Source organism: Phyllobates terribilis, unplaced genomic scaffold (genome assembly GCF_046119375.1).
Source record: "Phyllobates terribilis strain yellow unplaced genomic scaffold, ASM4611937v1 Scaffold_2__4_contigs__length_985480577, whole genome shotgun sequence".
Classification (NCBI taxonomy): Eukaryota; Metazoa; Chordata; class Amphibia; order Anura; family Dendrobatidae; genus Phyllobates; species Phyllobates terribilis.
In genome coordinates this window covers 533567655-533589490 of record NW_027362762.1, presented here as the reverse complement: position 1 = coordinate 533589490, position 21836 = coordinate 533567655, and the positions used below count along the sequence as shown (strand labels likewise).

At 39.8% G+C, this 21836-nt stretch overlaps 1 protein-coding gene across 5 annotated transcripts in view; it reads right to left on the bottom strand.

The window, feature by feature from the left end:
• Nucleotides 1-387: 387 nt before the first annotated feature.
• RPS6KA1 (ribosomal protein S6 kinase A1) overlaps nucleotides 388-21836 on the bottom strand; it is a 177679-nt gene continuing 156230 nt past the window's right edge. For all 5 annotated transcript variants that reach the window (XM_073666160.1, XM_073666161.1, XM_073666164.1 and 2 more), the window contains 19 exons: nucleotides 18905-18986; nucleotides 16743-16823; nucleotides 16567-16646; nucleotides 16287-16393; nucleotides 15339-15376; nucleotides 12275-12417; nucleotides 12028-12098; nucleotides 11651-11739; nucleotides 11456-11520; nucleotides 10263-10365; nucleotides 9349-9476; nucleotides 9137-9259; nucleotides 5464-5553; nucleotides 5168-5326; nucleotides 4583-4744; nucleotides 4405-4481; nucleotides 2785-2902; nucleotides 1980-2117; nucleotides 388-993 (listed from right to left, as the gene is read on the bottom strand). In XM_073666160.1, the coding sequence (XP_073522261.1) occupies nucleotides 871-993; nucleotides 1980-2117; nucleotides 2785-2902; nucleotides 4405-4481; nucleotides 4583-4744; nucleotides 5168-5326; nucleotides 5464-5553; nucleotides 9137-9259; nucleotides 9349-9476; nucleotides 10263-10365; nucleotides 11456-11520; nucleotides 11651-11739; nucleotides 12028-12098; nucleotides 12275-12417; nucleotides 15339-15376; nucleotides 16287-16393; nucleotides 16567-16646; nucleotides 16743-16823; nucleotides 18905-18986 (1977 nt within the window). In that variant the 3' untranslated portion in view covers nucleotides 388-870. The remainder of the gene's footprint in view (nucleotides 994-1979; nucleotides 2118-2784; nucleotides 2903-4404; nucleotides 4482-4582; nucleotides 4745-5167; nucleotides 5327-5463; nucleotides 5554-9136; nucleotides 9260-9348; nucleotides 9477-10262; nucleotides 10366-11455; nucleotides 11521-11650; nucleotides 11740-12027; nucleotides 12099-12274; nucleotides 12418-15338; nucleotides 15377-16286; nucleotides 16394-16566; nucleotides 16647-16742; nucleotides 16824-18904; nucleotides 18987-21836) is intronic.

Sequence of the window (21836 nt, the reverse complement as noted above, 5' to 3'; positions counted from 1 at the left end):
GTGGAAAAAAAAAATCTTTTTTTAAAGTTATAGGAAAGTGATACTACTGAATATATGGGGTTCAGGTGATGAACTTCCAAGTAAAACTTCTACCAGATTACAGATGCAGTACTTCCTGCTCTTTTGGTGGATTTTTGTGGCTCGACAATTCATTTCACACACCCAAACATCCACTCACACATGCCACAGATCAATAGTATATTCCAGAAGTTTGGATATAGAACTTGTATTGGTTTTGTAAGCTGGAGCATTTCTTACACCTTTCCAGCTGGATAAGATACTGGACAGGTTGTCTCCTGGTGCCTGACCAGAAAAGGTCTCTAAGATAACATGAGAATATGTAAAGCACAGTGAGCCCTTAGGTGTACAGACACACCAAAATCTCCGTTTTTATGAACATGTCATGTATTTGAATTGTCTTTGTAGGACAAAGCAGAAGGCAAAAACAGATTTTTAAAACTCAGAATTTCTCTGCTGGTAAAATAGCAGTGACTCCACTGTCACAGACAGCTCGAGTACAAACAGCCCTGAGATAGTGCTGCAAAGGAATAAGGGTGGCATAAATGATTTAAAGAATGGCAAAGGCCACCCTCCGGTGAGAAATTTATTCATGTATGCCTCGTCAGAATGATTGTATCGCTTTCATTTAGACAATATGCCATGACCCTTGGACCATCCTGCTATCAACTAGGAAAAGGAGCACAGCAAGCCCATGCTATACCAACTCCACATTTGCAGAAGGAGCACAGCTTTATATGGTCATGGCAAAATATGGTGTTGCACCGTTGATATAAACTGTTAACGGTTAAAAATCACCACCACAAGTCATCATTATAGAAAAAAAAACATTCTGAAAGATGAGATCCTCAGCTACAAAGTGGTGGAGGGCAGTTTCTTGACACGTCGCTGTGCGAGAATGGAGGATTTGATTGGTTGCAGCTGAGGAACCGGCTTAGCGCTGTTTAAGGCAGAATATGTTGCAGCCATAGCTCCCTAGAAAGCAAGAAAGAGATTAAATTACTACAATGTGGTTTACTTATGACATTTTAAAGGGAACAAGACATCGGTGTTTACCACTAGAAGGCATTAGGAGCCCTTTATCAGCCTACTAATATCCTCTTTAATGATGTGTGCATCAGCCCTAAAGTTTAATTGTCCTTGCTCTCCTTGTCCGGGCCTGCTAATGATACTGCACACTTGAAACATGCCCCTAGTAGAATAAGTGACATCCCAGTGTGAGCAGGGAGGAGGAGAAGAGTGACGTCTTCTACTCCTCCCTGCACACACTGGGATGTCAGTCACATGGACGTGGGTATGTTTCCAGTGTGCACTATCATTGACTGACAGCAGGCCCGGACAAGGAGAACAGGGACAATTAAACTTTGTTTTTAATCACTTACATTTAGAGTTTGCATTAAGCATTACAGGCATCTTTAAAGAGGTTATTAGGAGGCTGACAGAGCACCTAATACCTTCTAGGAGTAAATCTTAATGACAAGGTCCATTTAAATTATGCTCTAGTGTTTTGGGCACTAATGCAACATGAACCACACACAGCAAAGTACGGGATACAGTATATTTATATTCTACAGGCAGTTCATAGAATATTGAAGAAGAAAATCTGGCTGGAGAATACCTACTTGTGTAATAAATGATTCTAGAAATTGCCGCCATGGCTCAGCCCACCACTCCATGTACATTACATTAAGCACAACTTGTACAGCTGCCACGTGCCCTTGCCTCGTAACAGCCAACAGTAATTGACTTGGTGCTGTACAAACACAGCACTAGCTCCATTGCACTGAGCTGTCTCTTCCATTAATTGGCCTTGTAGATCTTTATTTGCCTATCGTTTTGAACAATCTTTACTTTTATTTCTGTAATAAGTTGTCTCTAATAACCAGGTATTATTCCGTATTCTACATTACTTGTAATGAAGATATGTTTATTGCAATGGCTGTTACTAGATGGAGCTTCACCTTCACCAGCTGCGCATCCTGTCTATTCAGCTGACTCTGAGGTAACAGGTCTCGTTTTGTGATCCACTCATGTTGTAGAACTTGACGTGCAGTGAGCCGACGATGGGGGTCCACATGCAACATTCGAGACACCAGGTCCTGGAAAACGAAAGAGCAAATCTGCTTATAGACAAAGGTTACACCTAAAGTTGCTTCATAAATGGCTCATAAACCAAAACACTGCACCCTGGGCAATTACCAGAGCTCTAATGAGAAAGAAAGGAAAGAGCTCTGCATGGAGGGCTACTCCAGGTTTTCGTCAGTATGTGCCGGGTCCTCCTCCCTGGGCATGCTGGGATGTCATCCATGCTGCCGATACCAGTGTGCTGTTGTAAATGATTGACAGCAGTCTTGGACTAGTTCGGGTACCCACATGCCAGCATTAAACACCATTTTTAAACATATTGCAGAAGCACTTCATGATAATACAGGCAATTTATTTATTTTACTCACTTATATAGCGCTGTTTCCGTTGGGGCTCACAATCTACGTTCCCTATCAGTATGTCTTTGGCATGTGGGAGGAAACCCACACAAACACGGGGAGAACATACTAACTCCTTGCAGATGTTGTCCTTGGTGGGATTTGAACCCAGAACCCCAGCGCTGCAAAGCAGCAGTGCTAATCACTGAGCCACTGTACTGGAATACACAGAATCATTAAAACAAGGTATTAGGAATGCTCCTAATAACCTCTAGGGGTAGGTCCTGCTGTCCGATTCCCTCCAAGATACATATAACCCCCGTGCATTTAGTGGGTTAAATACCTTTGCAGATTCTGATACAGTGTTCCAGTTTCCCCCTCTCAAAGTAAACTTTCCACTGCCAATGCGTGCCAATATTTCCTCTGGTGTGTCTTCTGGGCCATTAGCAAATGGAGTGTATCTGTCAGCATATAAAACATATATATCTCATTGCCGTACAAGCAAAGAATTTCCAGGAGAATTTGATAGAAATAGGGCTTCCTCCAAAATTACTCAAATAATATACCTATACCCTCCTAGAAAACTGATGAAGTAACAGAAAGCCACAATTGAAAACAGGACTCAAATATATTATATTATATATTTATTAACTGCTTCCGGACTGCCCATTGACTTTAAACGTCTGGACGATCCCGCTCCTACTCTGAGGTGAGGTTCTAAAACGTCACTGTATAGTAGCGCAGAAACACGATTGTGTAGCAGTGAGAGCGGAGATCCTAAATAGAGAAGGCACAGTTTCTTATCGTCTGTGCCTTCTCAATGGCTTTATACACAGTGCTTGTACACAGTAGGAAGCAATAATCATGCTTCTTCCTCCACACACAGCGGATAAATGATCACAATTTATAGGGAGGAAACAGGAGGTGCTGGGTCATAGGAGACCAAGACATCTCTGCAATGCAGCCAGGAGGCTACATTTCCCCTGCAACTGGGGCTACAATACCAGCTCCAGGTACAAGGGAAGTAAAATGAAAATTAAAATATTTCAATATTTAAATGCTTTATATGAACTTATGGGGGGGGGATGTCTAAAATTAATGAAAAATAAATAAATAAAAATATATAACAGGTAAAAAAGAAAAAAATTAAAAAATAAATGAATAAAAATGTCACTGTCAATCCAAAATGCTATTACTAGCCTTACCCCCGTTTAAAAAAAAAAAAAAAAAAAAAAAAAGGTCCTATACATATAAAAATATTTGTTACAGAATGAGGAACACCTTTTTAAATGCACTTTAATATTCTTTTGTGGTGATTACAAAAAAATATGTGAAAAAATGGGAAAAACAGACATTTCTTTTATTTTTAAAAAAGATGCAAAAATTACTTTAATATCCAAACGATAAAAAAAAATTTGTTTTTTTTTTGTAATAAATTTGCAAAAATTTCTACATTTCTGTTTTTTTCAGTCAAGATGGGGTGCAGAGTGTACTTGATGAGAAAAAAAAATAACTTCTTAGAATTGACCAAATGGCTGCAATGAAATAAAGAGTGAAAAATTTAAAGGGGTCTAAATACTTTCCGGACCCACCGTACATAATTAGGAAGGATTAGGGAAAAATGCTAAGACATCCTCTTTAATTAATGTTGTAGCATAGCCAATAAGCTGAAAAATACAAGCAGGAAACAGGTCTCTATTCTGACTAGGAAATCTTTGCTGGTGCCTGGGCCCTGCCTGCCAGCCTAGTAAGCTTCGGACGTAACCCAATTGCTCAATATGACCAGACTGCGTTTGGTCCGATTTATCTTTTAGTCTGTGTTTTCTATGCATGTATCCAGCATTACATTGTGAGTGGTAAGCTCTGGTACAGACCTTGCCTTGTGGCACAGACCTTGCCTTGTGGCCCAGGAGCTATCTCATGGTTTGCAATGCACCGCTAGTGCCTGTACATATGTAATTACCCTGCCAGCATGGTGTAAAGGAGAATTCCCAGACTCCAGATGTCACATCCTTCATCATATCCTTGTTTCTTCAACACCTACAAAACATTGGTTACATTACACAATAATAAAGTCACCTTGCTTGACTCATTTGTATTCTTTGCTCATTTATTAGCCCAGTCTTCAAGAGCCTTATTACCTCTGGGGCCACAAAATTGGCTGTATAGCATGGGGTCATTAGTAATCCATTTTCTGCACGCAGTTGTTTCGCAAATCCAAAATCACAGATCCTTATGGACTCTGGGTTTCCAGATTCATCAACATAAAGGATGTTGCTTGGTTTTAGATCTCTATGGACAACCTAGAATGTGATAGGAACAGAAAGACTTGTAAATCTAACATAAGACCATGTGTTATTAAAGGATTTTTCCGAGGTCTGAAAATCAGTTGCCTAATGAATGAAATAGCATAAAAAAAATACCCTTTTCTCACCCAATAAATCTCATAACACTGCAGTGCGCCGCTCTTTTGTTCCCATTCGGTCTACTTTGCTTCAGAAGTGCACAGGCACAGCATGACACTGTAAAGGCTAGTGATTGACTGCAGTGGTCACGAGGGTAGACAGATATCACTATAGCAAAATGAACATAGACCAAAGAGAAGCTTTGGCGCTGAAGCGTCAGTTGAATGGTCAAATAAACATAGGTTATTTCCTGCAGTTTTCTCCAATTTGCTTCAGCTATCCGAACACCCTACAAAAATTGTGAGGGCATAATATTCTCACCCCTTGTGAATGAAGATATTCCACCGTCTTGCAAATGGTCAGGAGAACAGCACACGCCTCTCTTTCTGAAAAGAACTTCTGACGTAAGATTCTGTCAAGCAGTTCTCCACCTCTCATAAGCTCAGTCACAAGATGGACGCTATTTCCCTCTTCATATACCTGTTTTGAAGTGTGCAAATATACCATTATGAATGCTTGGTTGTGAAAAAGAGAGTAATTGTTCTCAATATGGAGGTGCAGCTTTACCTGCTTTTGTCATAAGAACTGTCCAACGTATTAATGTCATTAGTACTTACATCCTTTAGAGTAATTATGTTGGGATGTTGACCATATCTGCGCAAAATCTCTATTTCTTCTGATGGATCCCTCTTGGTTTTATCTATTATCTGCAGTTCAAAGAATATGAGCAGTCAATGTAAAATTTAAGGGTCCAGCTAAAGAGTAAAACACTTAAAGGGAATCTGTCAGCAGGTTTTTGTATGTGATCCTAAAACAGCATGTGGTAGGGGTTAAAATTTCAGATGCAGATTTCAGCTGTGTCTCTCATCAGGTCCCATGGTTTTGTTTGCTTGCAATGATTGTTTTAGCACCAGGAGCTTATCATTCCTGGGACACAGCAGTGCTGTAAATGCTAGTCTGACTCCGCCCCCTCCTGTGACAAGCAGCTCAGGGTCTATAGACATTGTATATAGAAAGCCTGGTGTGGGCAGGGTTAGCTTCCTCAGCTCTGCTGTATTGCTAATTCTAAAAACTCTGATTGCGTCACAACAGGCTGCTCTCAGATGAGGAGCAAAAACCTGCTAACAAATTCCCTTTAACAGGATAGTCTGAACTAACCAAATCACTTTCAATTGCTCTATTAAATGTGTTGACTGAGAATACACAAGAAAAAAAGGGATGGAGATGAGCTGTAATACCATACACCGTTCAAGAATGGCTAAAAATCCCCTATCAGCATGTGAAAATATTGGATGGTATGGGTGGAAAGGGAGCGGTCATGTATAAATCAGAGCAGGTTCGTTTTATTAAGTCTGCTGTTGCCATACAACATTTCATTGTATAATAACTAATCAGCTTTACAGAGACTCAGATTTAAAAATAAAAAATGCCAAAAATACAAAATAGGCAGATGGCATGCCACTTGTCAGACGCTCCAGATTAAGAGGTGTGCGCCTCATAATGAATCAGTAGCCTCACACTTCACCCTGCCCCCTTATCAAGACCAGGGTGAAAATTGACGGTCTTGATGAATCAGGGCCTATGCTTCTACTAGCAAATTGAGGGAAAAAATATTCATGTGCAAACTTCAAGTAGGGCCTTAAATTTTTCTCTGATCTTGTAATCTGCATGCAGGCTATAAAAGTATTAAAAGGGGATGTTCCACAATGAATAGTGTCCCCGAAAGCACTGAACACTCATAGCGTCAGAAAGGAAATTGCACCATGAACAAAAAACTCTTTGAATGGATTTTATCTGTTCTACCGTTCGTGCATCTCCCTTCACACAGCACACTAGGTGGTCTTGTTTTTCTTATCATGTGACTTCCAATTCTAACTCTGAACTACAGTTCCCAGAAACCCCCATTCATCCTGCACTGCTTTTCAGTTCACAAAATTCTTTTGTACTGCGCTTCCTCAACTGGAGCTAACACAGTCGAGCAGACAGAAAGGGAGGAGCTGTACTCCAGCTTCAGAGCTGGTGCAGTATATCCTGGTCACACTGCTGTGACAGAACTACAGGGTGGGTCATTTATATGGATACACCTAAATTAAATGGGAATGGTTGGTGATATCAACTTCCTGTTTGTGGCACATTAGTATATGGGAGGGGGAAAACTTTTCCAGATGGGTGGTTACTATGGCGGCCATTTTGGATCCAACTTTATTTTTTCCAATGGGAAGAGGGTCATGTGACACATCAAACATATTGAGAATTTCATAAGAAAAACAATGGTGTGCTTGGTTTTAACGTAACTTTACTCTTTCATGAGTTATTTACAAGTTTCTTTTTGTTTACAGCCATTGACATGTTGCAGAGGTTAACACGTGAGGAGCAGATAGAAATTGTGCTGATGTCTGGTGAACGCAGTACCCAGGTCATTGCAGCATATTTCAATGCAAGACACCCTACGAGACCACCCATCTCCCATGCTACAGTTAGCAAACTGCTTGCCAAATTTTGTGAAACAGGTTCAGTGTTGGAGTTGTCAAAATGTGGACGCAAGAAAACTGTCACTAATGAAGAAACATCAGTGGCTGTCCTAGCTTCATTCAGCAAGAGCCCACAGCGTAGCACTCGCCACATGTCACTGGAGAGTGGCATCAGTCGAACATCCCTTTGGCGGATATTAGCTACTCACAAATGGCACCCTTACAAAATCCAGCTGCTGCAGCATCTCAACGAGGATGACCCAAATCGGCGCACTGAATTTGCAGAATGGGCAAAACAAAAATTGGAACAGGACCCTCAGTTTACACAGAACATTATGTTCAGTGGTGAGGCAAACTTTTTTGTGAATGGTGAAATTTACAAACAAAACCACCGCTATTGGTCTGACACCAACCCACAGTGGATAGATCCCTCCAAGACTGTTGGAACACAAAAATTGATGGTAAGGTGTGGTATATGGGGTACAAAGATAGTGGGGCCATTCTTCATCAATGGAAACCTCAATGCCACTGGATATCTGAAATTGCTACATGATGATGTGTTGCCCCCTTTATGCACTGAAGATGGTACGTTCCTTGAGTTTTTCCAACAAGATGGTGCACCACCACATTATGGGGGTCAGGTCCGAGCATTCCTGGTCGTCGTGGGCCAGTTGAATGGCCACCAAGGTCTCCCAATCTGACCCCCTTAGACTTTTATCTTTGGGGTCATCTGAAGGCAATCGTCTATGCTGTGAAGATACGAGAAGTGCAGCATCTGAAACAACAGATACTGGAAGCCTGTGCTAGCATTTCTTCTGCGGTGTTGCTATCAGTGTGTCAAGAGTGGGAGAAGAGGGTTGCATTGAGAATCCAACACAATGGGCAGCACTTTGAACACATTTTATAAGTGGTCATAAACTTGTAAATAATTCATGAAAGAATAAAGTTACGTTAAAACCAAGCACACCATTGTTTTTCTTATGAAATTCTCAATAAGTTTGATGTGTCACATGACCCTCTTCTCATTGAAAAAAATAAAGTTGGATCCAAAATGGCCAATTTCAAAATGGCCGCCATGGTAACCACCCATCTGGAAAAGTTTTCCCCCTCCCATATACTAATGTGCCACAAACAGGAAGTTGATATCACCAACCATTCCCATTTTATTTAGGTGTATCCATATAAATGCCCCCCCTGTACTGCCCATGTGCTGGATGCCTACACTGCTGTGCTCTACAATGCACACACTCACCTTTATATTGCTATAACTACTGCCCATGAGCTGCATTCCTACAGTGCTGGAGAGAGCGTACCGATGAAAAAAGAAAGTGGTGGCAAGATGTGTCTGCTCGACCTGCCTACATATTGTAGAACTACTGAAGGACGTAACTAGAGGTTACAAGATGGTAACACAGATCGTAGATTAGGTATTTTGGGTGGCTTCATTTTTACTTGCAATTGAAAAATGTATTGTGTAGGTGAGTTTAATAAGTCATGGATGCGATTGTGGGAATACCCTCTTATGAGTACATGCACATATCAGATTTTTCACACTGAGAAAAAAAAAACAGCCAGGGATTTGCCAAATAATTTAAAGCAAAAAACTGAGGGCGACTAACATTTCTGCTGGGGTGCTGGGGATTTGCAATTTACCATGTCATAGATATTCATCTTATACGATGGGGCTAATTGAGGTATGGCTACGTGAGTCAGTATCCGCATCAATAAATGATATGCATGTGAAATACCTGTAAAATTTAATCTTTGTGATCATAGCCTAATAGAGGAAAGATATCTGATAGAGCCAGCATTTCCTTACCTTCACAGCATATTCCATATTTGTTCCCTTGTGAACACAGCGTTTGCACACAGAGTAAGAACCAACGCCAATAGTCTCCCGTGCAGTGTACACATCACAAAATACAGTATTTTTCGTGTAGATCTGTGTAATAAAGATTATGAAGATAACTTGCATGTCAAAATGCCAAGATGAGATAATTAACCAAATTAGTGTTCTTGAGGGAAGATCACCTTTGGTACAGAAAGTATTGGAGAAGTAGAGGCTTTAACATCCACCTCTGCTAATGAAGAAGGAGCCACAAAACTAAAGCCACGGAAAAGCTGATGAGCTCCTGCGCTCGGGGGAATTCCAGGGGAGTCTGTTTAATAAAGAAGAAGCTTATTATTAGCGCCAATGTCTCTCGATATATAACATTGGGGCCATCAGGAATATGTTTATATAGCAGGAAGCGAATGGAAAATGCAACATGAAACAAACCTCCACTGCATGTAAGACAACCCACACAGAAAATGATTTGCTTCTCATAACTGTTATATCCTCTGCAGCCCATTTTTTCCATTCCTTATACTCTGCCTTTTATTCAATTATATAATAATATTAAAAGATAGCAGGGGCAATAACTTACCTTATACCCAAAGTTATAACTAACCGAGCCTCATGAGGCACAGCATGAATGCCCTGATCTATTATTCTCACCAAGAAAAATAGTTAGCTAGCCCATGGTCGTTAAAGGGACGGTGCATTCCTTTTACATTGATGACCTATCCTTGGGATACAAGTTCAGTGGGTGCCCACTGAACAGAATAAGAGACAACAGCTGATTAGTGGGGAACTTTTATTTATGGCCTATACTAAAGGTTGGTCATCAATATAAAAAGTAGTGCACAACTCCTTTAAAATGACCATGGGCTAACTCACTGGCTTTCTAAAATGCTGATGCACACAGCTTTGTAAATGTTCCATCATGATAATCAGCAGTGTTTTAGAGATAGAGATTATATACATGATATATACAGATTATTGGAATATAAAAAATTTTGAATTATGAAAATTGATCAGATTACAGTAATACGATTACTCATATTTCCTGACACATGATGAATACATTTATTGTCTACCCCCAAAAAAAATGAAATAAAATCACCTTTTGGAGTGCGTGATGTGAATTCTGAGTCAAAGTAGTAGGTGTCATCTGGCTGTGTAACTGCTGGTTTAAATGGTGGGCTAATCTCTCGACGGTACAGCCTCTGTAAATTGAAAGAGGAAATGAGGTTTAGACAGACCTATATACAAAAGGCTCATAACTGTTCCTATTCTCACTACTGCCAAGGTATCTGATATCCAAGGTTTATACTTTCTTAAAAAAAAAATAAAAGCACAGAAAATGTCATACATTGATTGTACTCACCTTATGTTCCTGGCATATTATCGCTGGCTCTCCAGTTGTTTTGCAGGTGGTCAGCATATGACTGCTGCAGTCAATCAGCAGCTACAGCCGTCAGATGTCATATTGGTGGCATCCTAACTCCCAATGCTGGTACTACTATGGTACGTGACCAGTAAACCAATGACTGGCTGCAGCAGTGACATGCTAACCGCTTGCAAAGACCATGCGGACTTTCTGGAGCATCAGTCCAGGATTGCCATGGAAAAGAAAAGGCAAGTGTAGTATATTTTGTTATTTAAAAAAATCTGTAGCCATTTAAAAAAAAAAAGCTGGATAACCTTATTACCAGTGTTCTGACAACTTTTAAAGGGGTCTATCTGCGAACAGAGCTTCATTGATATTGGAATGGGGTAGGAGGAGGCCAACAACAATTCACGGTTCTTCCAGGAGAACACAAATTCCTCTGTGGAAATATTTCCAAACACTTTATTCTTCATTTCTCATTAAAACCGGCTTGGCGCCTGGTAGCAGGTGGACTATGATGTGGCATACGCAGAATGCACTAGTTGCAATGTTAAACTATAACTAGCATGACATGCACTAACATTTGATAGTATAGTAATAGTATATTCTATTTGAAGGTACCAATCCAGGCTATAGAACAGACTACAAAGATAACATGAAGAGAGCTAGGAATTTAGCTGAACTATACGGTACATTATATATAAAAGAATAGTGCGACGATCAGGTGGGGGTGCAGAAAAAGAAAACAAACTGCTAGCGCTTCTTTGAGTTGCCCATATAACAACCTATGGAAGATGGGAGAAACTGCTAGCCAGAAAGGCAGATGAAGTGCCTAATGTACACCGAGGCTATGCTATAGACATGGAAAAGTTGTGTGTATTTTTTTTTGTGCAAAGTTATACTTCATTGCAGAATTTAAGACTCACATTCCAATCGATGGTGGAAAAAAATGGGTGTCGCTTAATCTCCTCCGCTCCATCAATGCCAGAACCTAGAAAAATGGCAGCACAAAAAGAATTACAGCTTAGCGGCTCTGAAGACTTAACGTGTAAATCAGTTTATATGGAAAATGAATAAAAAGGTAAATGCATAACACACTGACAGCAAAGGCAAAAACCTACCTAGCCTATTAGTGGGATTTCTCTTAAAGAGAGATCGTAACAAACCCTGCGCTTCATTGCTGAGAAACTGAGGCATACCCAGTTTGGCTCTAGGAAAACACACAAGAGATTGAGTACAAAGATTAATGCGAGGAAATAAGAAGAAAAACGTACAGATTTTCACATTGAAAGATGCACAAAACTTGTATACCAATCTGATCAGCTCTTCCTGCAATATAAAATCCCACCTGCACATCAGATACCATTCTCAAAATGACAGACTCCCTTTAAATGCAAGTGAGGAAGGTGATAAAAATGTTGGTAAGATTTATAGCTGCTAGAACTCTACAACTTTATTTTTCTATGTAACCAATTACAACTCTATTCAAGTCACTCACTTAAGAATTAGTGTCATTGTTTCCTTGCGGTCTTTTCCCTGGAATGGTAGGGATCCAGTGAGCATCTCAAACTGGAAAAAAAAAAAAAAAAAAGAAAATCTGGTGAACGAGGAGAAACTATGTTACTACAGAAACTATGACTTGATTAGTTTGAACCTAACCGATGGGAACATACAACTGCATAGTCACACATCTTAAAGCTGCCAAGTTATTGCTAGCAACTTCTACCCAGGCCAAAGAATTTTACCATAAGAACTCCGTAAGACCACCAATCTGCACTGTGAGAATGGCCCTGACGATTCACCACCTCAGGAGCCATGTACTCCACTGTTCCGCAGAATGAGTATGCCTTCTTCTCATGATCTATTGACTCTTTACTAAGCCCAAAATCTAAGGAAACAAAAGTTACAACTATAAGACAAAGTAAAGTAATGTGAAATATAAAATAATCAATCTAACATAAAATTAAAGGGTTGAATAAGGAGAAAAAGAAAAGGAGTTTTTGTACCCATAAAATTGAATCTTTATTGATAGAAAAACGCTAAAACCAACAGACAACTAATAACTGGATCCCAGCAATGAGTTCCCAAAACAACACACAATGAACATTGAAAACAAAAAACAAATGTAAAGGGGAGTGGAGCCCCACAGGGTGCGTGTTATTAGATACCAAAGAAAGCCTGAAAGATCATAGTGGAAACCCTGAAATAAGCTGAAAAGCCAAGTAAAGAAGTGAAAAAAGTAGTTAGTATATCAGGGTCCACTAATAGATCATCATAAAGCTCACAACATACTAGCCAGTAAAAACCAATAGTTGCCCACAGGCAGTACACACATACCCATTGGGTGCAGGGCACCTCTCCACAGTGAAACGCTGCCCCCCTCACTTCTTTACTTGGCTTTTCAGCTTATTTCAGGGTTTCTATTATGATCTTTCAGGCTTTCTTTGGTATCTAATAACACGCACCCTGTGGGGCTCCACTCCGCTTTACATTTGGTTTTTGTTTTTAATGCTCATTGTGTATGGTTTAGGGAATTCATTGCAGGGATCCATTTATTAGTTGTCTGTTGGTTTTAGCGTTTTTCTATCAATAAATATTCAATTTTATGGGTACAAAAACTCCTTTTCTTTTTCTCCTTATTCAATGATTCATCAGGAGTGTATTTTCTGCACATATAGTGTTTTTATTTCGCTCTTTTCTCTTCTGTTTGGCCTCCCATGGCCTGAAAACAAAATTTAATCATGAGCCTGGCTTTTATTTGTTAATAAAATGAAAGGGGTTGGCCACTGCTGGACAGATCTCGAAATATCCTTCTTCACCAGCAGCCATTTTGCAGACAGAAGTGCTGTGCAGTCTGTAAGAACAGTTGCACTTACAAGTAATACTTCTATTCGTAAGTGTCACAAATTCAGATCTCAAAAGAATTTGTTAAATAAAGAAACTGAATAATACCTTTAAGTCAAGAGGAAATTAATTCTGCTCGAATATAACAAAAATGCTCATTCGCCAAAATGTGGATTTTTGGTAATGCACTTCTGCGTGGACTTAGCAATATAGCCGCTGGCTAGCCGCCATTTTGCTGAACCGCAAAGAGCCATTAAAAAGTTAAAAAAGAAATAAAATACTTATACTCACCTTACCGCTCACCTCTCTAGTCCTGCGCTCTTCACCGTCACTTGTCCGGTCTTTGGTGCACCTTCTTATCATCGCAGCCGAGTGCTGAATCCCCAGGCCTCCTCACACTAGACTGGAACTTCCAGCTCTGGGGAGGCCCAGGATGTTTCTGCGCATGAGCTTGCAAATTCACTTTGCATGTTGTGACGCTATGACGTCGTGACCTCAAGTGCACTTGTGCAGAAATGTCCTGGTCTAGCGTAAGGAGGCCTGAGAATTCAGAGCTCAGAGCCAAAGACTGGAAGAGGGACAGTGAGGAGCGGATGGGCTGAAGAGGTGAGCGGTAAGTCGTATAAGTATTTTTCTACTTTTTACATTTCACACCTATTTTTGCTCTGGTGAGACCCCAGAGCATAAGGGACATACAATTAAGACAGAATACCTTTGCTGCAAATTGCTTTCCCCGGGACTACACATGCAATATGGCAAATTAGAATTTTGTCAAATCAGCTTATCTCTAGTCACGAGTATTATAGAGTGACCATGGGTTTAATTTTATTTCACAAATCAATAGTACACATGAAAAAAAGAAACTTTGTAATATCTCTTATTCGAGAAATCTGTTTCTTTCTCTTACTGGACTGATCATTCATTCTCAATTACTGGGTAAAATCTGCATTCAGTGAAGACCGATTTTCCCCATTACTGAGATAGTAGATGACACTTGGTCAGTAGCGTAGCTACCGGGGGGCAGAGGGGGCGGTGGCACAGTGCTCTCAGGGGCCCACCCGGAGCTATGCTAGTGTAACTGTATTGGCGTGCGCAGAGTTACTCTCTGGGGCAGAGCAGGGAGACTCAATGTCCCTGCACTGCCCAGCGGTTTGTGCAGGTTGGGAATAGATGGGGACGGTGCCTGAAATGTAAGGAGTCAAATGTGTCTTTGCTGTGATCTCTGAAGACCTGAGAGTCCTGGATGGAGACGTTGTTGTGTCAGTCTGGGCCAGATGGAAAAGACGGGAAAAGTGAACAATTTAATCAGAAAGAACGTAAACCTGTAAACTACTATATATAACCGTGCTGTGATCTCTTATATTTTCTGCAGGACTGGCATCTAACAATATATAGTTACCATATGGCGGTAATATCAGTGCTGGTCTTTGTATAGAGATTATTTTCAGTAACAGCGCGGTCATCTGCTGAGGTTCTCATACATCCATTATCTGGGTGCGCCACCATAGTTGTAATCAGGGTTACCTGGTTAGGGGCCCACTCAGAAGTTTTGCCCCCCTGAACCAAAACCCTAGCTACGCCACTGCACTTGGTGCTTTTAAAATTTTACGTAGAGGAAAGGAGGGAGGATGAGGGAGGAACTAGAGGGCAAACATAGACATTCTGCTGAAAATTCTCCTGAAACACCAGTTACAGTTCTCCATAGAACTTTATTAGCATCAAGTGTCATCTCCTAGCTCAGCAATGGGAAAGTCTGCATTCTCTGAAGATAAATATTACCCAAGAATTGTGGAATTGAATAATCTGTGCTGGAACAGATAGAAGCAGATTTCTCTGACAAGATATATTACAAAGTTTCTTATTTTCATGTGTCCCATTGATGAAACAAAACATTAAAATGCCAATTACTTTTTAACACTGTAAGGATATGCAGAAAGCTGTGGCATATAACCGAAGATACTTTACCAGTTAGTTTTATGTGACCTTCTTCATCAAGTAAGATGCTGCAATATTAAAACATACAGTAATTAAAAAGACACAGGCCATACACTAGTATCGAACATACATGTGGCTCAGAAAAGTACATGCCTTTTTATGCTGTCCGCTGATTCATGATCCCTGAACCACAGGCAGCATTAATCAGACACTGATGCATTATTTTTTACTCTGATAAAATAATGATTATTAGGTTTTACTCTGAAAGGATGCATCTTTTAAGAGAAAATATACTTTGAGGAAAAATGTGTTTCGGATAAGCAGTCCGAAGCATGTCCCCAGTGGCTTCTCTCAGCCCCGATGCAGCATTTCACAGTAAAACATACACAGCTGCAATAACGTAGCCAGTGTCTGATTCATGCTGCCTGTAATAATATATAATAATAATAATTTGAGCAGCATGAATCAGCTGACAGGTTCCCTTTAAAAACCCTTGTATATTTCTGTATGGGCGGATGTATTTCAAGGACAGGATTTAATCCCATTACACAAATGGACTCTTTGTAAATAAGCTTTAAAAGGTATATTCTCATGCAGCAGATATGTTGCAGAAAAAGCTGCAATTAAAAAATCCACTCAATACACTTGAATTGGGTCTGTGCAGCATGTACATGAATTTCTGAAAGCCCCATTGTCATGAATGAGACAGTTATTCACATGTGACTAAAATGTCAACAAGTCCTGAAAAATCATATTTCTTAAAAATGGTTGCTCTGTACACCTCCTGTGCCAGCGACTGCTGAAAAGCCTACATAACACTGCAATATGCAACATAATAACAATGGCAATCACGACGAACAGGCCTCAAATTTGAGATCTCTGGTCACCGTTAGGCAACACGTTTATCCAAATAAGATTACTGTTTTTTTGCTCACAGAAATGACTTTCAGACATATCTGAAAGTACTTTGGTACATACTTCTCAGGTTTTAGATCACGATAAATGATTCCAAGGCTGTGTAAATGATCCAAGCCCAAAGCCAACTCGGCCAGGTAAAACTTTACATCCTCCTCCGTAAACATTACCTAAAAGAGAAACATAAATTCCTAAGCCTGTCCAGAAACAAGGGTTTTGTGTTTTCCACTTTGCTGCATTGATGAAAATAACGCCATCAGCAGGAAGGGCATGATGTTCAGGTAAGAATAGTCCTGGAAGAACGGGTTAATGATATGGGCAGACATGCAGCTTCTGCACTGACCTCCTTTGAAAGACGAGTGAAGAGGTCTCCACCACGCAAGAAGTCTAAGATTAAGTACAGTTTCCCCTCTGTCTGAAAGGCTGGAATCAAAATGACATCAATTTAGTTATGGCTACTAGGAATCAAAGGTATCACTAAGAAAAACCATTAACTAGGAAAGAATTAAGAGTTCTTACCATAATGGAGCCGTACAACAAATGGATGGTTAACTTCAGCCAGAATATCCCGTTCCATTTTAGTTCTTACTCTGTCTCTTACTGAAAAGAAGAAACGTAAAAACCACTATAAACAATCATCCAATTAGCAACTGGAAAACAAATTCCTACTTACTTGAAGATAAAGTTCCCCCTATGAAGATAGTTTTACCAAAAATTATCTTTAACAAATGCGTGGACATCATTTTCTAAAGTTATAATATTCCAATGCGATTGTATAGCATGAAAACCAAATGATTTAACATGGTACAATCTAATCACACACTGTTAATAAAACTGCATCAATAACATTTGTGATCATATTTTACAAGGACTGATAGAAATACTGTAGGGTCATCACTATGAATAAATATCACAATTTCAGTACTTTATCAAAATAACTAAACTTTTCAAGGATTGATTTACAAAAGCAAAAGTTTGGTTCTATAGTAAACCTACAAAAGGAGAGGACACCACATATATAAATGCTGTGCCAATTGAGTATTTTAAGTGTGCAAAAAAAACAACTTTCTATATATTTAAAGATGCCCACAAAAACATAGCACAAACCAAAAATAGCAAAGATAAAAATCTTTATTAATGACACAAAAAGTAAAGCAGAGAGAAGATATTAAAAGTTGGAAAATTAAAGGTCTGAGGTCAACAAAAAAAAAGAAAAAAGGATGTGACCTCCCCGCTAGATCCTGCTTCAATAAAGCAGAAAATGTAAGATGCAAAGGGTGTTAGAATACTGTACCACACAAAAGCATGCTTAGTAAATCAGGACTGCAAATGCAATGGGCAGTCTGCACGATGCAAGACGTACTGCCATAAATACAGTCAAAATCAAGCCCTCAGTCCCCAAAGAAACCTGTGGGCATGCACAGGTATATAAATAACGTAACATCAATGATAAATAGATAATTAAACATTTATACAAAGAGGGAATAATGCAACATTAATGAGTCAAAGGAGATCAAGTGAAGAGTTGGACATCAGGTCCATACACTTGCTTGTATGTTCTTTATAGGTTTTACCTTCATGGTGATCTTTTATTATAAATTAGGAGCAGTATACCATCTTATTTCCTTACTTATCCAATTATCATCGATGTTACGTTATTCCTATCCCTGTATATGCCCACAGGTGTATTGGAGGACCAAGCAATGGCTTGATTTTGACTACATTCATGGCAGCACTTTTTGCACTGTGCAGAATGCCCTTTGCACTGGAAGTCATACCTTTGTGTAGTACAGTATTTTAGGTTTATAATACCCTTTGACACTTACATTTTGCGCTTTATTAGAGCAGGAACATGACATCTCTTCTGTTGACCTCAGACCCTGAATTTTCCAATTCAATTTTACCTTAGATTTTCTGTGTAACTAATAAAGTTTTGCATTTTTGGGGTTGATTATATCGGATGTTTGGCTTCACATCCTCAAACATGTTGGAGATGATGAAAACTAGGGATTCTGCACATTCTACTTAATTATCAATTTCTTTAAATTATCATTCATATACTTCAATCTACTCACAATTTTTCACAAACCATGGGATTTTCTTTCCATATAAGACCAGATTTAATTTTTTTTCAACCTCTTGTGTTTTAAACAAGATATATTTATCTGTTGGCAAAACAGCAGCTAAGCTAGCCATCACAGCTTCTATAAACAGCACAGGCATGCCGCACATATCCACACTACAGTACGGCACAACCTGGCAGTAATGCTGCAAACAGTGCACATGAAGCCTTTACATGCAGTCTTCTAATGAATGGAGTGCGACTTCAACGGCCAAAGTTTCTCTAATTGTGTGCTATAGGAGAGAGATTCATCAAAAGGTGAGCAAAAGGTGGAAAAAATATGAAATAATATTACCTGTAAATGCCTGAAATATTCTCACAAAAAGTTTTGCTGTTACTGCAAGCATGCATGATCTAAGTATTTGGACTATATACTAGAGATTCTGGACACAGAGTGGCCCACTTAGGAAAAAAATTAACTGTATGGCCTTCTCTAAAAGCAGCAATGCTTCATTGGGGGATTTCTGACTCAAGTGGTACCAAATATGTTCAATAAAAGACCCATCATTTTGTTTCATCGCATCATGCTTTAATGGTTATACTGGTTAAAGAAATCCACCTTTAAGTGTAGCTTTCTTGAGCACCTTCATTGCATACAGATGATTGTTGTCAGGAGGAGTGATCTTTCGAACCAAAAACACCTGTAAAATGAAAAATTAATAAATATCTATATATATATATATATATATATATATATATATTCAGAGAAACTTTCATACATCAGTTTTTTGGGCATTTTATCCTCAACTCTTATTTTTAAGGATAGATAGCAGACCCTCACAGTGGATGTGCCATTTCACAATGTCAGAAAAAAAAGAAGAGACTTTGATCTATGTTGTGTATGAAACTCACCAATGTTAGTCAATGGCCTTGTGAAAACAAAGAGCCCTATTACACAGCTGTTACCCATGAGTTGTCCGTATTTTACTGTTAAATGGGTAGGCGAAGCTAAGATTTTTTTTTTTCATATGAGAAAAAATGGATACAAAAAGAATTGTAAGAACATGGATTAGAAATAGATCAAGCACACTGAAAAAAAGAAAAACTCCACAGACACTTTCACATGTAAGGAAAACCCCCCCAAAAAAAAACAACGTATGTAAAACTGGCTTTAGGACTGCTTCAGATGTCCATACCAATCAGTCCAAGCATGGACCGCAAAGTACGGCATGGCTGCAAAGTCTCCCAACCTGAGCGTGACCGCTTCTTATAGCTCTATGAGGCTATGAAACTTTTGATGGAAGAGCCATGGTCAGTCTGTGCTTGGCACGATTTGCATAGGTGTCTAAAGCAGCCCTTATAGGCAGTCTGTCATCCCCAAAATGTCAAACTACATGAACATTTATACTGGGGACGTAGCCCCTACAAAAATCATATCAGGCATATACAGTTTAACTCAATGTTTCCAAAAAAATCTATTTAATATGTAAACGAGGGTGCACTGTGCACCCTAGGCATGGCCTGTGCCTTGATGCACCATTACACCCTTCTGTTTGCATATTAAAGGGTTTGTCCTATGAACAAAATTAATTTTAATCAGTAGGTCTTGGAATAAAATTAAGTTCCACAATTGGATGTGTTAAAAAAATATTCCTGTTCTGAGATAATCTTATAAATGTGCCCCTGCTGTGTACTGTGTAATGGCAGCGTCTGACCGTGCAGGAACATGGTCTGATCATACACGATTTTTTCCAAGTGGACTCCTTGGAACTCCTTTGACAGTACGTCCTTTTTGAGCCTATGTGCTCTTTGTCATTGTCCAATGTTGGTGTTATGATCTGCAACAAACTAAGGAAAGAATGGGAAAAGCTGTCCCTACAGTAAGAATAAGCTGAATCCCTACGATGTAGCGGGCTGCCTGTTCCTTGTGAACAGACCCGCCTTCGTCCTCGGCTAGTCTGAACGGAGACCTATAGAATAAAGGGAGGGGTCCCTAAATGAACTAAGGACTGGGACAAAAATGGGACACCTCCTAACAGAAGTTGTTGCAGAGCAAAAAGACAAACTGACAAAAAGGTACTAGAGGTCCCAGAAGGACCAAGCAAACTAGACAGAGATAGGCACCGAAGCACCTGGCTAGAGAGACAGGCAAAAAACACTGAAGTCCAGCAAAGCCAGAAGGGCGGAGCTGGAATATATAGGCAGCTGGTCACGTGACCGCAAAACAAAAGATAGCAAAAACTAGCAGGAGGGTTCTAACAGTTGGAGTGCTGCGAGCCACTTCTATTTTTATGCCATGCCGTGCTGGAACATTGTCTGATCATACCACATCTCCTAGGCAGGGGAGGAAGAAAAGTGAGTATACAGGCAGGACAGAATGGGATCGCAGCTGCAGCCTTCTGTGATGTACAGTGGCTTGCGAAAGTATTCACTGCCCCCCTTGGCTTTATACATTACAACCGGTGTTTAAACAGTTTTGTAATCCAAGCTGTGTGCGATGCATGAGCACTAAATAGTTTAAATTGGTGAAGTGAAGTGAGAAAAATATAGGAAAAAATTAAATTACATTTATGGGATCAAATAACTAAACATTGGCATCTGGGTATGTATTCACCCCTTTCGCTATGAAGCCCCTAAAAATTTCTGGTGCAAGCAATTACCTTCATAAGTCACACACTTTGTGAAAGGAAGTCCACCTGTGTGCAATCTAAGTGTCACATGGTCTGTCAGTATATATACACCTTTTCTGAAAGGCCACAGAGGCTGCATTACCTTAAAGCAAGAGGAAGAGCTAACCAAACACCACCATGAAGACCATGGAGATCTCCAAACAAGTCAGGAACAAGGTTGTTGAGAAGTACAAGTCAAGGTTTGGTTATAAGTTTTCAGTTATTCCGTCCTATTTGTCATTTGCATCACAATAAAAAGAAAACCAAATGCTCACAGTGAGGGTACGTGCACATTATCAGTAATTGCGGCGGATTGCATTTGAGCTACGTGCAATCCGCAGCGGCCAGATGTTAAGGCATAGTGGATGGGATACTACGCGTCTCCGTGCAACTGCGGATCTCTAGTCTCTGCAAGAGAAATTAGATCAGTGCAATGTATTGATTGTGGTTCAATGAACCACATGCGGATTCACCTGCGTGCAGCGCTTTGGAAGCAGCATAAAGTATACTGCGTTCAAAGAGCTACCAATACCGACCGTGTGCACATACCCTTATTGGTATGTTCTTTACATGAACTGATCCAAACCCTCAAAAAAACCAGTGAAACTCCAGGTTGTGAGCTAGCAAAACACGAAAAAATGCCAAGGGGGGTGAATACTTTCACAAGCCACTGTAAACAAAAATTTCCCAGCCTGTTTCAAACAAGCTTCAAATGTTTTACCTCACAGAAAGAATCACCTGCGATCTCTTGCGGTCCTGTCTGTATACTCTTTTGCTTCCTCCCCTGCACAGGAGCTGTGGTATGAACAGACCATGCCCCTGCACGGTCAGACACAGACATTACAAAGTACATAGCAGGGGCACATTTATAAGATCTCCGCA